This window comes from Psammomys obesus, unplaced genomic scaffold (assembly GCF_907164565.1).
Source record: "Psammomys obesus unplaced genomic scaffold, mPsaObe1.curated_primary_1811, whole genome shotgun sequence".
Classification (NCBI taxonomy): Eukaryota; Metazoa; Chordata; class Mammalia; order Rodentia; family Muridae; genus Psammomys; species Psammomys obesus.
The window spans coordinates 22,146,875-22,168,403 of record NW_026596109.1 but is presented as its reverse complement, the minus strand read 5'-3'; the positions used below and the strand labels follow the sequence as shown (position 1 = coordinate 22,168,403).

General features: G+C 44.6%; 1 protein-coding gene across 3 annotated transcripts in view; it reads right to left on the bottom strand.

Moving 5' to 3' along the window:
- Commd1 (copper metabolism domain containing 1) overlaps window positions 1-21,529 on the bottom strand; it is a 108,405-nt gene that overhangs the window by 56,310 nt on the left and 30,566 nt on the right. For all 3 annotated transcript variants that reach the window (XM_055629053.1, XM_055629052.1, XM_055629054.1), the window contains one exon: window positions 17,182-17,463. In XM_055629053.1, the coding sequence (XP_055485028.1) occupies window positions 17,182-17,463 (282 nt within the window). The remainder of the gene's footprint in view (window positions 1-17,181; window positions 17,464-21,529) is intronic.

Below are 21,529 nucleotides of genomic sequence, written 5' to 3'. Positions count from 1 at the left end.
AGGGAAGCAGAGCTCCTCAGGGGCTCGGCAGAAGGCTGCCCCAGAGCCCGGCTCCATCTTAAAACAGGAGCCTTCAGAGAGAGGGAGCGGCTTCCTTCCTATGTCTACCATCCGTGCAGAACAGTTCCGGTAATACTAGCTTTAGAAAAGTAACTAGAGTCACTAGTTTCTGAAATTATAAGTATCAACATTTCCTGAAATGTACCTCTTAGAAACACTGGATAAATAAAACACGCATGTTTTTTGTTTTGTTTTGTTTGTGGAGAAGCCACGAAAAAGCAAATCTAAAGGGAGGGGCTGACAATAGAGAGAGAGTGAAAATCAATTGTTCTTGATCACACAGGCAGAAGACAAAGCCTGAGCCCATACTAGATATGGGATGGAGATGCCTGCAGCCTGGAGAGAGCGTTCTCCTCAGCAAGAGGACAAGGACCTTAGAGTAACAGGTAGCACCTGCGCTCAATCCAAAAATCAAAGTGCAGGAAGCAGAACAAAAGCAGTTATGAATGAAATTAAGGAGAGACAACAACTTAGACCTCCAAGCTCTACAAAAGGGATCAATGAGCCAAAGACTGAAGAACAATGTGCTTGCTATTTGAGATAGATTCTGAAAGATCCAATACAATTCTAAGAAACAAAAATTAAGCACTAAATTCAAGTGGCTGTTCTAATTTAAAAGAAAAATGCTACAAATGCCCACACGAAGTGGGAGTTTATACCAAAGAGGTTCTTCATTTACTCTGTGGAGAGAAAATCCAAACAAGCATGCATCCCAAATATTTCACTACACAGTGTTCTGAGCAGCAACACGGCTTTCTGGAAAATGGTTCTGAGTTCCTAAACTGGGTAGTTTGGCTCTAAGAAAAGCCATCTTCTTCACTTCAATGACTTAAGAAGCATCCACTTCGTACTGTGCTCTGGACAGGCATCTTTTTACCATCTGTCAATAGGAAATTGAGTTGATACTACCTGGTTGAAAAGAATAGTTCAATTTTTTGTCAAGCTTCAAATAGACCAAATGATTGCAAAACATAAGAAAATATGAAAACTTTATTAGTTCTACAAAAAGCTAAGTGTAAATCAGAATATTTATGTGGCTAAGGAACTATGCCTGAATTTCTCATCTGTTCAACGGTTCACTTCATACAAATTGTCTAAGTAATGCCAAAAAAACAAAAACAAAACAACTAAAAAACAACAAAAACAAAGCCATGAATTAAATGGGATTTGGACAAGTACCATTTTTTGAAGAAAACAGAACACAAATATAAGTCAAAAAAGAAAAGGTAAGTTCATGTGCTCTGTTGGGACCTTCTGACTCTGTGAGACCCTGTTCCAAAGGAACACTGCACAGCAGCACAGAGCTCGGCTTGCGCGGTGCGCTGCGCTTCTGCAGTGCTGGGGCACAAGCGCAGCTACTTTGCGCCACACCGTTTTGCGTGAACAGCTTTGGGAGACAGAGGGTCAACCTTCAGGGCAGAGGTCAGCTCTGTCTCCTGTTTAGTGCAATGCTGTCTCCGCCAGGGCTCCGACCTCCTCTCCTGTAATACCCAACTGCAGGCTGTCTCCGCCAGGGCTCCGACCTCCTCTCCTTTAAAACCCAGCTGCAGGCTAGAGCTCTTGGTATCACGCTAGTAGACTTGGGCTTGGCTAAATGGCGAAATGGTGCAGATGCAAATACCATGACTGATAAGGTCACTCTTTTTTATAGAAAGTAACAGCATGATGCTGTTTGTTAAGGTCTACAAGGCTGTTGTGGCCAGTGTACAGCTGCTTCCGGTGCTGTTGTGTCACCTTTCCCTACTAGTGGGGGAAGGTATTGGCTATCCACAATTACAATAAGGAAGCAGCGGGCCGTAAAAGACACGTGTTTGGATAGCTGAGTCAAGATGAAACACATCGCACCTGGACTTCTCTGCTCATAGGCTTCCTCCAGACGAGAACTGCGCTTTTGAGTTTTTCCTACTTGGGAAACACACTTGTAGATCTCTAGATTTTAGTCTCTGGCAGTGTGCGTTTGTGCGGACAAACCTACATACGCAGAATCTGGGACATTTTATTTGCATCATGCTGTTACTTTCTTCTCTGTTATTGCAAATAATATTTTATAAGCTTAAATCAGACTTTTTTGTGATTTTATGTTGGGTGCAGAGTTGAACTTGTAGGTACATAGAGTTGGGATGCCTGTAGAGACTACTTAGAAGTAAAATAACATGAGTGACTTTAGCCTGGTGTGGTGGCGCACACCTATAGTCCCAGCACCCTTGAGGGAAAGGCTGTGAGTTCAAGGCCAGCTTGCTCTACAAAGCAAGTTCCAGGACAGTCCAGTCCTATAAAAAAGAGTGACCTTATCAGTCATGGAGCCCTGGCGGAGACAGCATTGCACTTACTAGGTTCATGGGTGTACATCAACATGCCAGGATTCATGTAGACTAAACCTGGCCATGCAATCTATGCACTAATTTACAGTCTGGTCAACCACCCAGAGAAGAAACTATTGGCTTGAAGTATGCTCCTATAATGGAATACCCAGTAACTTCACAGATAACTACAGAGTCTTCCCTTATTTGTTATTGCTCTCTAAAGTTTCAGTTACCTGCAACCCCCAAATACAGAAAACTTTAGAAACAGCAATTCAGATGCTCTTCAGAGTAGCGTGGTATCTTCTGTTATTCCACGTCTCCTGTCAGGAACATAAATTACGTGACTGATCATATATATATATATATATATATATACACACACACACACATACATATATACACACACGTGTGTATACACACACTGATATATACACATAAACATATACATACACACATATAATGATCAGAAGCATAATTTATATATATATATATATAAAACATATATATATAACATTTGATATATATAAAACTCACTTTATGTATATATAAATTACACTTCTGGCCAGTATATGTATGTATATATGCGTGTGTATGTGTGTGTGTATATATATAGAGAGAGAGAAAGAGAGAGTTAGTTAGCTAGTTAGTCGGCCCGTCAGTCACTTAGCCATCTTGATTATCAAAATCAATCATTTCAACATTGCAGCAGTTTTATTCAGTAACTCTTATTTTGCTTAACATTGGCCCAAAAGTAAGAAAGTGGTGACATTAGCAATTTTTTTTCTTTTTTCTTTTTTCCTGAGACAGGGTTTCTCTGTGTAACCTTGGCTGTCCTAGACTCGCTTTGTAGACCAAGCTGGCTCAAACTCACAGAGATCCCGAGTGCTGGGATTACAGGTGTGCACCACCATGCCGGCTGACACTGGCAATTTTAATACAATTTTAATACTGTTTAATTATTCTATAATTACCGTCCCTTGATTTATTATAGGTTTTTGTGAACAGAAAAACACATTACACATATGGTGTGGTATTATCCATGGTTTGGGGATGAAGTTCATGATCTTATTCATCTATTTATCTATCTATCTATCTATCTATCTATCTATCTATCTATCTATCTATCTATCTATCTATTTATTTATTGTATAGTCCTGGCTGTCCTGGACTTGCTTTGTAGACCAGGCTGGCCTCAAACTCACAGAGCTCCACTGCCTCTGCCTCCCTCCTGCCGGGCTTACAGGTGTGCACCACTGCGCATGGCTTGGAATCTATTCTTAACAGATACTAGTACACTGATAAATACAATATACATGGACAGCAAAACATGCTGAGTAAGCCTTTCACGAAACAACACACACTGTACAAACTTTCTAAGGTAATGAAAATGTTCTGTATCTCGGAAATGTAAATCCAACCCGTATATCCATTTTCCAAAACTTATGAAAAGACACATCGAAGATTTGAACACTTAGCTGGGCATGGTGGCACACAGCGGGAATCATACACGTTACAGCACACATGCTATTCACATGGGACAGTCACTAAGGGCTCTTGGGCACTGCATGGTAGGGTGGCAATCCTACCACCTCTTTAGAGTTCCGACCTTAAATTTCTACCTGACCCATTTGTTCCAAAATTAAACAGAGATGCCAGTCTTCATAAAATCTAGAAAGGGCAGTTTAGGAGCTATTCTAATTAAATGGGGGGGAGGGGGTCAGGCAAGGAAGTCAGGCCACGCCTCTTGTGTTCTGAGTAAGAACAGCCCCCATTAGCTCAAACATCTGAACCCTCAGGGAGGGATAGGAGGTGTGGCCTTGTTGGAGGAAGTGTGTCACTAGGGATGGCTTTGAGGTCTCAAAGCCCAAGCAGGGCCAGTGTCTCTCTCCCTGTGCCTATGGTTCTGGATGTAGAACTCTCTACTCTTCTGCCTGTGTGCCACCATGCTCCCTGCCTTGATGACAATGGACTAAGTAAGCCTCTGAAGCAGCAGCCAGTGCCAATTAAACACATTCTTTCATAAGAGTTGCTGTGGTCATTGTCTTCAGCGCCACAGAGCAGTGAGTTGGGCTCCTCCACAAAGCCGGTGCTCTGAAACAGTCGGTTGGGAACACAGCTGGCAAAAGTAAGTTTATTCTTGAAATGCAAATGGTGACTAGCACATGATGCTAATGCGCCAACATCTGAAGCAGACACACAGGCAAATTCGGGTTCATACACACAAGCAAATGGACTCAGATGCAAAGCACACACTTCCTGCCCCACCACAAGAGCAACGCACTTCACACCACCATTTCACACACAGCTCAGAAAATAAAGTGTTACTGTACAAAATCTTAGCACAGACTTCCCAGGGTTTCAACGGCAGCCACCAGAGAATGAGCTTATTAAGCCAAGTGGCAAACAAGCAAATCTCAAACCTAAAGTACTTTGCAAATAGACTTAAATTCACAAGACTGGTGGAAAGAACTGACAGTCTGCCCTCAAAACCATATACAATAAGAGACTCCATCTTCAAAGAGCATCAGGAAAACTTAGAATTGGTGACAAAGTTTACCTCATGTAGGAAGAGGAAGCCTCTGCCACAAAGACCTTGCGTCAGCTCCAGAGAAGCCATTACCAGCTCTTAAAAACCTACTTGGCAGGGTGTGTGGGCACACTCCTTCAATCCCAGCACTCAGAGAAGCAGAGGCAGGCGGGCCTACGGGTGAGTTCCGGACAGACAGGGAAACCTGTCTCGAAACCAAAAAGCAAGGTTCTCTTGAAATGTGTGTGTCTGTGTCTGCGCTTGAGCATGCACACGTGTGTGCAGGCACCCACGGGGGCGCCTGGAGCTGGAGTCATGGGCGCTGTGAGCCACCCGCCAACCCGAGTGCTGGGACGAAGGGATGGGCCCCGTGCAAGAGCAGCACGTGATCCCAACCATGTCCCATCTCCCTCCACTCCGTCTTTCTCATTGCCAAGCACAATCCATCCCGTAAATGAGCTTCTGTACCCAAAGTTTACCTTGAAGTTGTAACCCCCCCCCCTTTAAGACAATGCAACCTTCAGAAAGGACTGAGACATTTGTTTTCTTCTAGCTGGAGCACAGAACCACCAGTGTGATTCATGGAACAAGCAAACTTTTCATCCCCTTCATTTATTAACAAGAAATTCTAATGCCTACCTATCCCACAACACTGTTGTAGGACACAATAAAATAATGTACAGAAAGTGGATTTAAAGTACAGTACTAAATATCACACAACTTATTCTCTACCAACCAATCACAGCAATGAGGTTTAATCTGTGCAGCAAACTGAAGTTGAATGTGAAAATGAAAAACTCCACGGTTACCAATGCTGACGCAGGAGAATGTCTCTAGCCTTTATGCTAAGAAACATTCTCTCGTAATGGCTACGTAACTGCCTCTTTTAACATGATGGAGAACAGATCCTCATCCACTACAGGTCACTGTCAGTAAATGTACTGAGAAAGTGGGGATAGTGCGCAAACAAGGCAAAGTTTTAAGTGAGAGGTGCCCCCCCCCTTTTAATATATACAAAATGGTGCAATCAGTGTGACTGTGACCCCCACCCCGCCGCAGGCTGGCAGAGGTCTGTGCAGTACTGGTTTGGACCTGCAGGCAACCCAAGAACTGAAAAGGTGACGTGTACTGAGTAAGTGATCCGGGGCGTGTGATTTGGCCTCACATTGCTAACCTCAACTGCTGCTCTGGTTTCTTGTTTAGTAGGCATGTAATAACTGCTGACCTTCTGGGGTAGGAGACTGGTTTCCAGGTCTCCACCTAGAGCCAAAGGGCAGAGACACCTGGTGTCATGCTCAGGGAGAAAACCATGAATCACACGCACGGTGACTGGCGCACGGCCACTGCCACATATCTGATATTCTACAAGCTTCGCGTTAAAGGTGAGGCCCCATTATTAAAATGGTAAGTTGAGCCCTCAACAGTGAGAAGCCAGCAGAGAACACTAATGAAGTCGTTAGTTGTTAGGGAGAAGTTAAGCTACACCACTGAGATAGAGAAAAGGGATGGAAAAGATGTTAGCATTACACAAGGAACTTAGGAGAAAAGGTGGGAAAAGTCCAAAGGGAAAGGAGAACCAGTGTGCAGAGATGCCCAACGTAATCAAATAGAAAGGGAAGGACAGGGAGAGACGGAGAGCTGAGGGGCGAAGCAAGGCTGGGTTCCAACATCCTGTTACTGTCCTCCATTCCTGGACACAATCAGAATGAGAGTCTTACTAAAAATGGAAAGTCTCCAGCCTATCGCTTCCACCCCAACAGGCTAAATCTCTAAACTCACAGTTGTTTCAGACACATTTTCTAACTTCAGTTTACATCAGAGTTCAAAGTGGGAAGCGCATTCTTTTCGGCTTTGTGCTAAGAAGTGCTAACAAATTCACCAACTGAAAGGGTTTTCAGTGAGAACAGTGAGCCCAGCAACTCAAGCACCTACGCGGGTATGATAGTCCTCCTTAAGAGAGCACTGTAAGGAGCTACTTTCTGCTTTTCCCTCTCAGAGCCTGCCTGTTAATTCAATGGTTTTCCAAAAGTATGGGCCTCTGTCCATTCACGGAGGAAAGAACAGGAGGAAGCATGACTACGTCAGATCTTATCGGCAGAATCACTCAGAACTTTTGTTTCCTCATTCATTTCTGGAGGGCACTACCCCTTAAACCAGGTATTCTTATTTCAAAGAAAAGTAGGGGTATATCTGATCCTGTAAAACTCCTATCTTGTGACGGGTGAGACAAACCAGATGCAAAAGCACTTCCTGCGCAAGCATGAAAACTGAGTTCAATCTCCAGAACCACACAGAAATGACAGGCACACTGGGCCAACTGGGATCTCAGCACGGCAGAGGCAGAAGCAGAGGCAGAGGCAGAGGCAGAGGCAGAGGCAGAGGCAGAGGCAGAGGCAGAGGCAGAGGCAGAGGCGCAGGCAGGTTCGGTGGACAGCCGGACAGCCAGCCTATCCTACTTAGTGAGGTGCAGGCCAATTAAGAGCCCTTGTTTAGAAAAACACAAGTTGTCTAGAAACCAAGGAACAATATTCAAGGTTAGCCTTTGGCTCATACACACACACACACACACACACACACACCCTTTAAGTTCATAAAATACAGTGGCCAAATACAGGAGTTATAAATGGCCAGGGATTTAAAAATAAGATTTAAGGCAGCATCTGTTTACTTATTCCCTGTTTTAAAGAGGCTAAGTCAATACAAAAAGTTGGCAAGAAGGCAGCAAGATGGCTCAGCCAGTAAAAGTGAGTGCCACCAAGACTGGTGACCTGAATTTCATCCTGAGGCCCCTGGGGAGGAAAGAGAGAACTGTCAGCAAGCTGTTCTCTGACCTTCACAGTCAGCCATGGCACACTCCCTAACCCCAAATGAATAGATAAATGTAATTCTAAAATTTTAAAGAAGTTCCAAAGAGCAGCTTGGGGAAGCGTAGATGAGGCCTCCGGCCTTCACGGAAGTAGGGAATTATCCATTTCAACAAACACACTAGCGGCTCTGAGCAGCAGATGGACGCTCTTACTTTGAACAGTTAATAAGGTCCACACACTGCGGTCAGGCCTTACTCACGGGCATCTGTCCCAGGCATGCTGAGTTTTCCCACGGTGCCGCAGTGTAAGGTGTAGACACCATGTCTACGGGGCTAGGCTGTGCTGGTCACCCTCAAGGCTGGGACTTCACAGAAGCAACACGTTGGTGTGTGGCCTTAGACAGCTTGGGGGAGGGGGTAGCTTACTGTGGCATACAGTCTGTTTGCACTGGCCGTGTAACGTCAGTGCTCACGCGAGCCCGTCAACACCGAGCTCTCTGAAGGAGACAAGACGGGAAATGTCTCAGGTCTGAATTGACACGGCTCCCAGGAAGCAAGATCTTCAGAAGACTTCATAAAAACTCTTCCTGACTGAATGAATGCAAACACCTCTTAAACGTCTGTGGGCCATGACTGTGTGGTGCGGGGCCGGGACTGTCACTCACGGCTTGAGAGCTTGCACAGCGTTTGCAGGTTCTTGGCCTAACCCCAGTGAGACGCAAACTCCACACAGTGCACCGTGCAGCACAAGCTGTGGTTATAGTCACACGTTACAAAAAGTCATTAGCTTTCAAATTAACTCTCAATCTTGTGGGCATTTTGCTTGGTTGACAAAGATCTTAGGTCCAGCTTCACTTTGAGCAGGAAAGTAAAATAGCGCTTCCAACAGACACAAGTTCAAATACAGCACAAAGTTTATCCTGACCAGTAAGATGGCTCGGCACAAAAGGGGCCTGCTCCCAAGTCTGATGACAGGAGTTTGATCCCCAAGACCCACGTGGTAGAAAAAGAGAACTGACTCCTGAAATAATTTGTCCCCTAACCGCCACGTGAAAGCTGTGACACACATGTGTCCCTGCCACCCACACTGTGCACACACAATAAACGAGCACGTATGGGGCTCAGAGGGGCTCAGAGGTCAAGAACATGTACTACTCTTCCAGAGGGCCTGAGGTCAACACCCACCCACCCCCGCACCCATGTCAGGTGGCCCACAAGAGCCTGTGGCTCCAGCTCCAGGGAGCTGATACCCTCTAGTCTCTGTGGCACCTGTGCTCATGTGCACTACCGTTTTTAGGTTTTAATTACTATTTTAGTAATTAAGAAAGCAGACAAGATATTTTTATTGCAGAAACTTTTTTGAAAAGTCCAGAGAATAAGAACATGAGATCTCTCACCCAGAGATAAGTGCAATAAGCATCTCTTGTGCCGCCTCCTCCTTCTACTTTCCTGGCCCCCCACATCCACTCCCAGGTTGACCTAAATTCACCATGTCAAGGGCGACCCTGAACTTCTGACCCTCCCCACCTCTCAAGCGCTGGGATTACAGGCTTTCATAACCATGTTGTTTATGTGGTGCTGAGACCCACACCCAGGGCTTCATGCTTGCTCGCTGAGCATTCCACCAACTGCTCTCCTCTTTCATGCATTCCCCTTTCTTTTTTTTTTTCCTATGCAAGCACACATACATTTAAAAAGCTTGAACTGTGATGCTTGAACATCATTTTGAATGTGATAAAATGATATTGGTGGTTTTAGATTATGTGTCTTTTTAGAAGATCTCACTTTTTTTATTTTTTTTGCATGCATGTTTTGCCTGCACGTATCTCTGTGCACCAGGTGCGTGCATGGTGCCTGCAGAGGCAGGAGAGGACCTCGGATCCTTTGGAACCAGAGTTACTAACAGTAACTCTGTTAGTTGTGAGCCACTGCAAACTGTAGAACTGTAACTGTATCCTCTTGACTGCTGAGTCATCTATCCAGGCCCTGTGGAAACCTTCGTGAAAGGTCTCCTCGCTTCATCCCCCGCACCTCCCACAGTATCAAACAATTTTAACTGGTTATGCTTGGGCCTACTGAACAAATCTTGGAAGACACTGTAATAAAAATTTTAAAAAGAGTTATCCTGAACAAAACTGAAAAATGTCAGAAATCCATGCAATTCATTTTCTTTTAAAAACAGAATGTTAATATTGGATTCATCTGTTTCTCATTAACAGAATGATAACGTCCTGTAGGACTTTATCTTTGACCTTGAGATGCAGGGGTGGTTGAAAGGAGCATGACTCCCAAAGGCTGACTATCTGAACGCTCAGTTCCCTAGGTGATGGAACTGTTGGGAAGGAGCGGCCTTGTTGGAGGAGGTGTGTCTTTTGGGGTGGGCTTTGTGAATTCAAACGCCCATGCCTGCCATGCTTGGTTAGTTTTCTGCCTCCTGCTTATGTAAGGATGTGAGCAATCAGCTACAGCTGCGGAGCCATGCCTGCTGACCTACTCCTCACTCCACAAGCATGATGTTTAGGGCCTCTAACCCTCTAGAACTCTAAACCCCAAACCCTCTTTCTGTAAGTTGCCTTGGTCATAGTGTGTTTTCACAGCAACATCAAATGCTTTTAATGTGCAAAGAAGCAACTGTTACCTTAGTGGCCCTTTGCCCCCCTGCCCCCCCTGCCCCCCCTGCCCCCCCTGCCCTCCAAACCTCAGCACCTTGGCTTCATTCTTGATGCAATCCACTCTCCTCCACAATGGAATCAAAATGACCCTATTACTCACACTACTCCCTATATGAAGCTTCCTGATGGTTTCCAATTACACACCCTGAATAAAACTCAGATTTCTTACCATGGCTAACGCCTCAGCTAGGCTGTACCTGTCTGAAAGTTTTGTCCCTGAGATCTCCCTGAGGTCGTCTCCATCCTGCTATTCAACACCCGCTACATCCTCAGAGAAGCCTTTCCTACGGAGCATGAAGCAGCAGTCTGAGGCAGCCCAGCAGCTGTGAGCTTTGGCGCCCTCAGGTGAGCTTGCTATGCCGAGGCAGAGAGAACCACAGCGCCTTGCCTCGGCTTGTGCTGGCTTTTCTGACAACTTACTACTTTTTACTGCCTGAGGGTTAAAAATAGGAGAAATATGGCTGGAGGGACGGCTCATCGGTTAAGAGCGCCAGCTGCCCTTCCAGAGGACCGAGGTTCGATTCCTACCCCCGACACGGCGGCCCACGACTGTCTGTGGCACCAGCTCCAGGGGCCTGCAAGGGACACACACGTGTAAATGCAACATAATAAGTATATTATTTGTTTTTAAAAAAATGGGAGAAATAACACGTAGGAAGTGGTGAAAAAGAAACAGCAATCACCAGAGACCTTTAAAAACATCACTGCCAAAAGTGACAAGCATGGCTTTTCCTTTTCCTTTTTTTTTTCGACATCTTAGTGAGGCTGCAGGTTTGTCGCAGCTCTCTGAGCTTCGCCATGCCTCCCAAGGACAATAAGAGGAGGAAGGATGCCGGAAAGCCAGCCAAAAAAGACAAAGACCCAGTAACTAAGTCTGGTGGCAAGGCCAAAAAGAAGTGGTCCAAAGGTAAAGTTCGGGACAAGCTCAACAACCTGGTGCTGTTTGCCCAAGCCACATACGACAATTGTGTAAGGAAGTTCCCAGCTATGAGCTCACTGCTCCAGCTGCGGTTTCTGAGAGGCTGAAGATGCCTGGTTCCTTGGCCAGGGCAGCCCTCCAGGAGCTACTTAGTGAAGGACTAATCAAGCTGGTTTCTAAGCCCTGAGCCCAAGTGATTTACACCAGAAACAAAGGGTGGAGATGCCCCAGCTGCTGGTGAAGATGCATGAGCTGGTTCAATCAGCTGTGCATTTTGAAAAATAAAACTTTATTAAATAAATAAATAAGTGGCAAGCATGTTAAATGGCGGGTATATTCATAAGCTCAGGGAACTGGCTCTGTCTGCAGTGACTCCTTAATTTCCTAAATCTCTGCCTGGATCACAAAGCTGAAGTTACCATGAAAAAACAATAAGATGCAGGTTAGCTCCTATAGAGCTTTGAAGCCAGTTTCCCCCACAGTACCGTGTGCAAATCACCAGGTAGCCAAGTGGGAGGACAGAGGAGACAGAAGGCCCTCTCCTCTCCTCTCCAAGGATGGTACGTTTATGGGCTAAAGAAGTGGCTGTGAGTAAGCTTACGGGGAAAGGTGATCAGAAGCGTGCTCAATCTTCCCAGCTCTTCGTGAGGTGAGTGCTCAGAACAGACAGACAGTACAGTGCTCTGTCATACAACCTTCCAGCGGACAATGGGCGAGAGGCAGATTTTTCAACAGGGTCTCTCTGTTCTGGGACTCCCTGTGTAAACCAGGCTGACTCGGAGACCACAGAGATCTGCCTGTCGCTGCCTCCAAGTACTAGGAAACAGGCGTGCATGCTAGGCTGACTGCCATGCCCAGCTGGATGACTGGTTTTTTCTTAACAGTGAAAGTGTTTATTCTAAATTTTGTCCCATTAAGGAAACCTCTTTAGATAATAGACAAAACATGTTTAGATCTGTCTGCTCACTGTTCATGAAACACAGAATAATTTTCAGCCTAGAGAAATTTGGGCATTCATTCAGATGACTGCATTACTGGACAGATTAGTGAACATGCTAATATCCTTTTTTTGGTACTGCAAAGGAATTCTCATTAAAATATCTCTATCAAGACAGATGATATCCTTCTATTTTAATTAATCATTAAATTTATTTTATTTTTTTCACATAGTAAATTTTTTTTTCTTTCCAATTCTTTTATTCTTTTTTTTTATTTTTAATTATACTTTATTTACTTTGTATCCCCCCTTGGATGACTGATTTTTAAAGTAACCAAAACCAAGTGAAACCACAAGGTCCAGTAAGGTTTTACCCAGTTTCACTTATAACTGCTTTCCTCAACTTTCTGAATTTCTTCAACATGCCTTCAAACTTGTGAGCCTCCTACTTCAGCTCCTGAAATGCTGGGGTTACAGGCATGAACAGCTAAGAAGCCACTATTTTTTCATTTTTATTTTATGTCTTTGGGGACTTTGCCTTCATGTACATCTGTGCACCATGTGCAAGCCTAGTGTTCACTGAGGCCAGAAGAGGGCACTGGACCCCTTAAAACTGGAGGTGCTGACAGTTGCGATAGAAATAAAATCTGGGTCCTCTGGAAGAGCAGGCAGTGCCCTTAACCACTGACCCATCTCTCCAGCCCAAAGAAGCCATTCTTAGAAGAGCCCACTAAGGCAGCAGCGTGAAATCTCGGGGCAAACATCCCTCCCTGCAGAGTCCACCCTGGAAATCCACAGTAGGCATCATGGGCCTGGGGGCCACACAGAGACAGGCCCAGCCCCTGTACCCGAAAGGGAGAAGACATGTGCACACCTACTACCTTTGTTTCTTCGCTCCTCCAAAAGTCATTCTTATTGAAGACATGACTGTTTTTAGTTGGCTTATGCTGGACTTTCATAATGGCATATCCAATTAGCCTGTGACACCAGCTATTTGGGAAGCTGAGATTCAAGGCTTTCAGAAGCTTAAGGCAAACCTAGGCAACTTTCTGAAAGTCTGTCTTACAAACAGGAAGTACAAAAAGGAGAAGGCTGGTATGTGGCTGAGTGGCTGAGTGCTTGCCTAGCATGTACGTCCTGGGTCCAAATCCCTATACCACAAAGCAGGAGACAAGACAATGTATGAGATATAAGAGACACGTTGAAAGACAGGGAAGAGGAAGAAGTTACTGAAGTTAAAGGTACAGAAAATATATTTGATAAAATTACAGCACATTTCCCAAATATAGGGAAAGAGATAAGCACCCAGATACAGGAAGCATTTAGAAACAAAGCCAAACAAACAAGACCATGCATGCTACAGTTAAATATCACGCTTACAGAACACAGAACATTGAGAACTGTGAGAGACAAGCACCACATCACACGCAAAGGCAAATCCCTCGGGACAGCACATTTCCTCACAGAAAATCTAAAGGCCGGGGGAGGAACTGTGCACTTCAAGCTCTGAAAAACAACTGTCACCAAGCGTGTGGATGCCTGTTAAGTCCAGCACTTGGAAAGGCAGAGGCAGGCAGATCTCTGAGTTCAAGGCCAGTCTGGTCTACAAATAAAGTCCAGGAGAGCCAAGGCTACACAGAGAAACCTTATCTTGAAAAACAAAACAGAAAGAAAGAAAGAGAAAGGAAGGAAGGAAGGAAGGAAGGAAGGAAGGAAGGAAGGAAGGAAGGAAGGAAGGAAGGAAGGAACGAAAGGAGGGAGGGAGGGAAGGAGGGGAAAAACCCCTGCCAACCTGGATTATTATATCCAGTAGAACTATTCTTCACAATTGGAGAACAAAAAAGTTTCCATGATAAACACAAACTAAAAGAATTCATCACCACTAATCCAGAACCACAGAAGCTACTGGAAGGAATCCTACACACGGAAGAGGAAGATAAAAACATTCATGAGACACGGGGAACAATGAACTGTACTGGTAGAGTAAATTAGCAAGGAAATATCAAGAAAATCTGAGAAAACATCAAGCATTATGAAAACAGTAAGATGGTGGGCAGTAGTGGCCGCACCTTTAAGCCCAGCACTCATGAAGCAGGGGCAGGCGGGTCTCTGACTGTTAGGCCAGCCGGGACTATAAACTGAGTTCTAGGACAGCTAGGCTTACACAGAGAAACTCTTTCTCAGAACACAAAAAGAGAAAGAAAAGAAAAGAAAAGAAAAGAAAACGTTACTGAGAAAAGCAAAAAGATTTTGTTTAGAAGTGTGCCCAGTGCACTGTGGGAAAAGGCCGCAAGCAAACACAAGACTGGACCAAATCTTCAAGGTCTGTTTGGGTGGAAGGCTCCTCAGGCCAGTGCTTTCTTTTACATAGTTGCCAACAAGAACAAAAGTGTCACCTGTTGCTCTATAGGGAACTGGTTACGCAGAAACAAGGAAAGTGTTGTGCTCGAGAAATTTAAATTTCTAAAGTACAAATGCATTGTAGTACAATCAAATTCTTCACATTACCAAAGCAACATTTTTCCTGGAATTTAAGTGTGTAGCACCCAGTCTCATCCTTTTTACCTATTTAAATAAAAAATACGTTCCTATATCACTAAATGGGCATATTTATAGAATACTGAAACTAACATGTTAGTTGTACTGTATAAAGTTTTGCAAAGTGAAAACAATTTGTTCTACTTTTTATTAAATTCTGTATAGATTATAAAATTATTTTTATTAAATATTTTATAGTATGAAAAAAGAAATTCCTAGAATCAAATGAAAATGTAACATATTAAAATGGACAGGATAGAACACAAGCAGCCTAAGGGGAAAATTTACAGCGTCAAGACTCAACATCTTAAAAATAAATCATTGCTTTGCTTCTATCATTTTATATCACTAAAATTTTATGTGCTCTCTAAAATTTTATGTAAACACAGTCATATGTACTTTTAGTGTGATTTACTTGACACAGTAAAATTGTCAGATTCAACTATTTTGTTTTCTATATCAAGAATTTTTTTCCTGTGACTACATGGTTTATAAACTATTATAATAAAGTTATAAAGCACATTATAATTTAGTTCAAGAAGTAGTAGGAAAATACTAGGTTAAAGAAGTACTATATATAAAATGGGCTGAGCATGGTGGCTCACACCTGTAATCCCAGCACTCGGGAGGCAGAGGCAGGCGGATCTCTGTGAGCTCAAAGCAGGCCTGGTCTACAGAGGGAGTCCAGGACAGCCAGGACTGTTAAGCAGAGAAACCCAGTCTCATAAAACAACAACAAATGAAGTCCTATAATGATTTCCTTAAGAAAGATATGTATGGTCTCACAGCCATGACCACATATTAAGTACTTAAAGCCAACATAACACAATAGACTCTTCCTACTTACAGGCTCCACATCTGAAGATTCAACCAACTACAAAATAAAAATACTTGGGCAAAATCTCTATATTTAACATGTACAGACTTTATCTGTCATTAGTCCCTAATAACTCAGTATAATCATTTATACAGAATTCATGTTTTAGGAATCATAAGCAATCTAGAATTACTTAAAATCAATGGGCATAAGTGTAAGTTCTATGCCAATACTCCACTATGTTATGTACAGGAAGTGAACAGGGGCTTGGTATCTGTGCAGGGACATGTGTCCTAAAACTAGTCCTCTCCTGACCCAGATGGATGAGAGGTTGAACAGCCTACACATACACCAGAAAAACTCAGATGGCCAAGCCTAGCCATAGTATCTTTACTTTCTTCTCACTGCGCTTTTATTTATTTTGTATTGGGGGAAGTCATGCACATTTCCGGCACCTGTGTGGAGGTCAGAAGACACGTCAGGAGCTGGTTGCCTTCCTCCACCATGCGAGTCCCAGGCACCAAAGTCAGGTTATCCGGTGTGGCGGCCGGCCCCTTCACCCGAGGAGTCACTTCACCAGGGCCCATGGTATCTTTTAATCTGTCTCATTTTTGACTCGGGGAGCACATAACGTGCACATGGGCGTGTGGGAGTGTCTGTGTGTACAGGCACACGTGTGCACGCGCACTATACACACGACCCGCCGAACAGACTTCACAATCAAATAGACTGAAGTCCACTGCTACAATTAGCAGCTTTATGCCAAGTGACTAAAAGGCATTCTAATTTTTTAATTACAAAAGTCTTAACTTAAAATTGAAGTCAGTATAGAATTACATTGAAAAAAACAACCCTAAAGAACAGTGTATGTGAAGAAACCTGCCAGCTAACAGGAATAAGCTTATCATTAAGAAAAGAAATGTATTTCTAGTAGAGGATATAATGAAAGCACTTATTTTAACTCAATGGTCTGGTTTAGTTTCTAATTACCAGTTTCTTTCCCCTCTTCCCTACTCAAAAAAGGGCAAGGCAGGCCACGTAAAGTCTTATTTGACAAGCATCTGGAGCAGAAGCTGAATGGCTTTACGATAAACCACATGGATACTAAACCCACCTGTTGTAATGACCAGAAACTCCAAAGGAAACCAGCACTGGTTCATAAATAAGATCAAACTGAAAATTAGTTCTGAGCCTAAGGTCAGAGATGGCACACTCGGTCTTTAGGAACGGCACATTGGTGTTATTAAAATATATCACCTCCCATTCCAGAGTGATGGCACCACGGCAGGAGCAGAGAGCTTTGCTCCTCCCTGACTGCGGGAGCTCAGGTCCCGCTCTCTACTCAGCGTCACTGTCCCTGCCCGCAAGGCTGCAGCAGTGCAATCACAACTGTCCAACTGCCCTTTAGAGACAGCGCAAGGGCCCTGTGCCGCTTTTTAGACTCTTGTCTAAACAGAGACTATCAGATTCTTCACAACTCTACCTCCAAAAATGATTTTAGGATTAGCTCTGCAAAATTGTTAAATAGAAGTAAAATAAACGTATGGATTAATAAGTAACGAAAACACACAGTTTCCAAAGGGAAACTGGAGTTGGCCTCACCTGTCCACCCTTCCCGAACTCCAGCTCTATCATGGCAACAGGGGTGTGTATTTGAGCTGTCTGCCTTGACTGAGACTTGCTGTCCACTCTCCAGCTCAGGCCCCGGAGCCGGTTGTCCCAGCAGCTCTGGTTCATGAGGCTCTCTCGGATTTTTGTCTTATGGCTCTTCCAAAACTTGGAAATGACTGCAGCTTGCTCACTGGTGATGCCGCCTTGCTTCTTGGTCTGAGCAGTCAGAAATGCCTCTAACTGGTTGGAATCCATGTCTGCAGATGCAATGGACTACAAATGTAACAGAAAAGAGAAACAGATGAGCTTGGTAAGCAACTAGACAAAGCTGCCTAACTCTAGAACATACCGTGATTGAGCTTAATTATTGAATGCACTTCCAGAAAGAAAAGCATGGTGGTTCGAATAGGCGTGGTGCCCACAGACCCACAGGGAGGGCACTGAGGAGGTGTGGCCTTGTTGGAGGAAGCGTGTCACTGGAGGGTGGGCTTTGGGGTCTCCTGCACTCAGGCTAGCCCACAGTGTGGCACAGTATCCTCCTGCTAAGTGTGGATCAAGGTGTAGAACTTTCCCTTCCTCCAGCACCATGTCTGCCTGCACGCTGCCATGCTTCCTGCCGTGACCATGGACTAAACCCCTGAAACTGAAAGCCAGCCCCAATTAAATGCTTTCCTTTGTAAGAGTGGCCATGGTCATGGTGTCTCTTCACAGCAATGAAACCCTAATGAAGACAGGTGACAAAAATGAGAATGAGTGACGATTACAGCACAAACGCAGAAATACTCCCCTTTCAAATACCAAAATTCTCTATCAATAGCTAGAGTATAACTTTAAATATCCAGGTTCAGGGGCCTGAGGAGATGGCTCGAAGGTTGAGAGAAAATGCTGTTCTTGCCAATGGCTCTGTACTCACACGTCAACTCACAACTGTCTGTAACTGCAGGTGCAGGGAATCTGATGCCCTCTTCTGACCTCCACAGGCACCAAGCTTGCACATGATGCACAGAAATGCACTTAGGCTAAATACATACATATAAAATAAATCTAATTTTTTAATATCCAGTGGGCTTCGGGGCCTGAGGTGGAGAGTTGACAGCAAGTCTGAATCAAGGCAGTCAGCTCAAATAGACACCCCTATTGCCATAACAGAGCTGGAGTTTGGGAAAAGTAGACAGGTTAGCTCAACTTCAATTTCTCTTTGTAATGGGGAAATAAAAATTATTCTAAAGGATGAAATAAAACAATTGTTCTGATAAAATCTTCCATAGCTTACTGTCAATAGGCCTGGCACGCTACAGCCGCCACGAGCTGCCCCTAGAAGCACTAAGTAAGCATTAAACGAACACACTACTTGAACTTTGCAGCCTAGCTCAGTCAGGGAGCCCAGTACCACTCCTACTCTGACACTGTATATTACCTTACACTTTACGGTATTTTCAAACCTTAACTGCCATTGGAGCGAGGGTCTCCACTCTAGCATTCAAGAAAACACAGTATCTGAACGTGTTGGTTTGACCCAGTCAGGAGTCATCTAAGAAGAGGTAACTGTACTGGAACTGAGAAAACACCTCCATCAGATTGGCCTGTGGGACAGTTTCTCAACTGATGATAGATCTGGGTAGGGTGGGCCCATCCCACCACGGGGAGCCAACCCCTGAGCAGGTGGTCCTGGGTTGGCTAAGAAAGCAAACTGGGCAAGTCAGGAGGAGAAGCCATAAGCAACATCCCTTGGTAGTCTCTGCTTGGGTTTCTGTGTCCAGGTCCTGCCTTGGCTCCCTTCAGTCCTCTGATGATGGGCTGAAACCTGTCAAACAAACCCTCCCCTCCCCGAGTTACTTACGGTCATGGCGTCTTACCACAGCAATGGAAGCAAACATACACACTAAATCTACTAATCGTAGCTTAAGCTTACACAGTACTCTACACTCAAAACATTTTTACATCTATTACTTTTTATACAAATTTTTATTGATTCTTTGTGACTTTCAATCATGTACCCCAACCCCACTCATTTCTCAGTCCTTCTATATCCACGCTCCATTCTTGTAAACTCTCCCCAAAAGAAAACAAAGCATCTCCCCACAGAAGCTACAGTCACGGTGTGTCATACAGTACACTCTTTTGTCCACACGTCTTTATTTGCAAATGTTCATTGCAATGAGTCACTGCTCTCGTTTAAGGCCTGTTCTGCCTCAATGCTGGACTGTCACCAAGACTCCTCTCGGATATTCTGCTTTTGTCCTGAGTGATGGAGATCCTGCAGCTTTGGTTCTGCAGGACCAGCCCCTTCACATGCTCCAGGAGCTCACAGATGGGCTAGATGTTAGGGAGGGCCAGGTCAAAGCCCTGTATCTGGGCCCGGGCGGTAGCTGAGTTGATCAGCCTGCACAATACCAGAGCTGGCTGTCCTGCTGGTCTGGCAAGGTTTGGGGTCAGCTCTCCCGGGCTGCCCAGGCAAGGGTCTGACAGGCTCACTAGAGTACCACAGTCAGCGAGGGGCGGGGCCAGCTCTGCACTATCAAGGCCCTCTCTCCCATGTGTGCAGGGCGCCACTGTGTGGTGGCAGACCAATATGGCCTCAAGTAGCAGTCCTTACCAGAGATGCCCAGACCAGACCATGGATGCCCACATGGCCTTTAGTGTTATGGCCTCTGGTGGTAACGTGGGCCACGGACATCGACACAGACTCCTGCTGTGACAGGAATACAGACCCAGACATGGCCCTCAGCAGCTGCACGGGCCCAGGACATCACCACAGCCTCAGGTGGCAGCTCAGGCCTCTCTCACATCAGGCTGTTCCTCGCTGCTATCGTGTCTCCAGTTCTGTCCATAGTACACAAACTGCTCCGTTTCTCTGTCTCCCATCTCTCCACCACATACTTCCTCACTGTAGTGCTGCCCTCTGGGACCATGCTGCCCAGGGCCTGCAGCCTGTGGCTGTCTTCAGCCCAGCCCATTCCTTGTGGCCTGCACATCTATAACTTCTATTGAAATTCATATCCCATTTTCCATTTCATAGGCAGCATGACAGACAGAAGCACTGAGAAGTACTGACCATAGAGAAGCTGCTGTCCAAAGAGTCCTCAGTGCTAAGTCACGTTTCTTTGGTTAGTTGTCATGTAACTGTACAGAGAGGCAGATACTGGCATCTCTACCAATAGCAAGGACCATGGTGATGATGATGGTGAAAATAATAAGTCAAACTGATACTTTCCACCAATAATGATAGAAAAATGTCACCCCCAAGGATTAGCTACAATGCTTTGTTCAGATCCTTCAGAGACTAATTATCACTATCATCTTTTTTCTAGATGTAGCTGTTTCCAATGAGAAATATGTTGTTGGAACTCAGCAACTAGTTCAGTTTAAGAACACACAAGCAAGTTGGGAAGGCGGTATAGTCAAGCACAGTGTGCCAAGCCTCATGACTCTGCTAGACACAGGCAACAAGGAGCCGCCAGGGCTGGACAAGCGGGAAATTACGATGCAGAGCTAAATGTGAACACTAGGAAGCCGAGCCTAAGAACGTAGTAGCTGCGGTAAAGGGGAAATGACTGAAGCCCTCCTTCCAGAAGTTGCTATGCTCCCTTGGCCAAAGAGGCTGCTCTTCCCTTTTTTCTCTGTGAACTGGGAGGTCTCAGTCAACTTTCCACTTACAACAGGATAACAGCCTAAAACAGTGCCAGAATGATGTGAGACGGGGGGGTGAACAGCTCATTTCTTTAACTTTGGGGAAGAAAGAAAAGAAAAAAGAAAAAGAAAGAAAAGAAAGGAAAGGAAAGAAAGAGAAAGAGAGAAAGAAAGAAAGAAAGAAAGAAAGAAAGAAAGAAAGAAAGAAAGAAAGAAGAAAGGAAAGAAAGAGAAAGAGAGAAAGAGAGAGAGAAAGAAAGAAAGAAAGAAAGAAAGAAAGAAAGAAAGAAAAAAGAAAGAAAGAAAGAAAAGAAAGAGAAAGAAGGAAGGAAGGAAGGAAGGAAGGAAGGAAAGAGGAAATAAAAGAAAGCAAAGAAGAGGCAGAGCTAACTGGAAAGGAAAGAAGGGCGAGGTGAGAGGCAGGAAGCCCAGCAGAGAGGACAGGGTGTGCTCACCACTGACAGCTGTGCTCTGTAATAGGCCCCAGCGCCGTGGTTCTTCTATGTCCAACTACATGCACCACAAAATTCCATTACTTTTCTGTTGCTTTGATAAAACACCACTACCAAAAGCAACATCTAGAAGAAAAGTTTGTTTCAGCTTACAGTTCCAGAGGAAAAACAGTCTACCATGACAGGGAGACACAGGAGCAGACATAGGAGCAGGGGCAGAAGGCTGAAAGATAGCGCCTCATCTGTAAACACAAGGC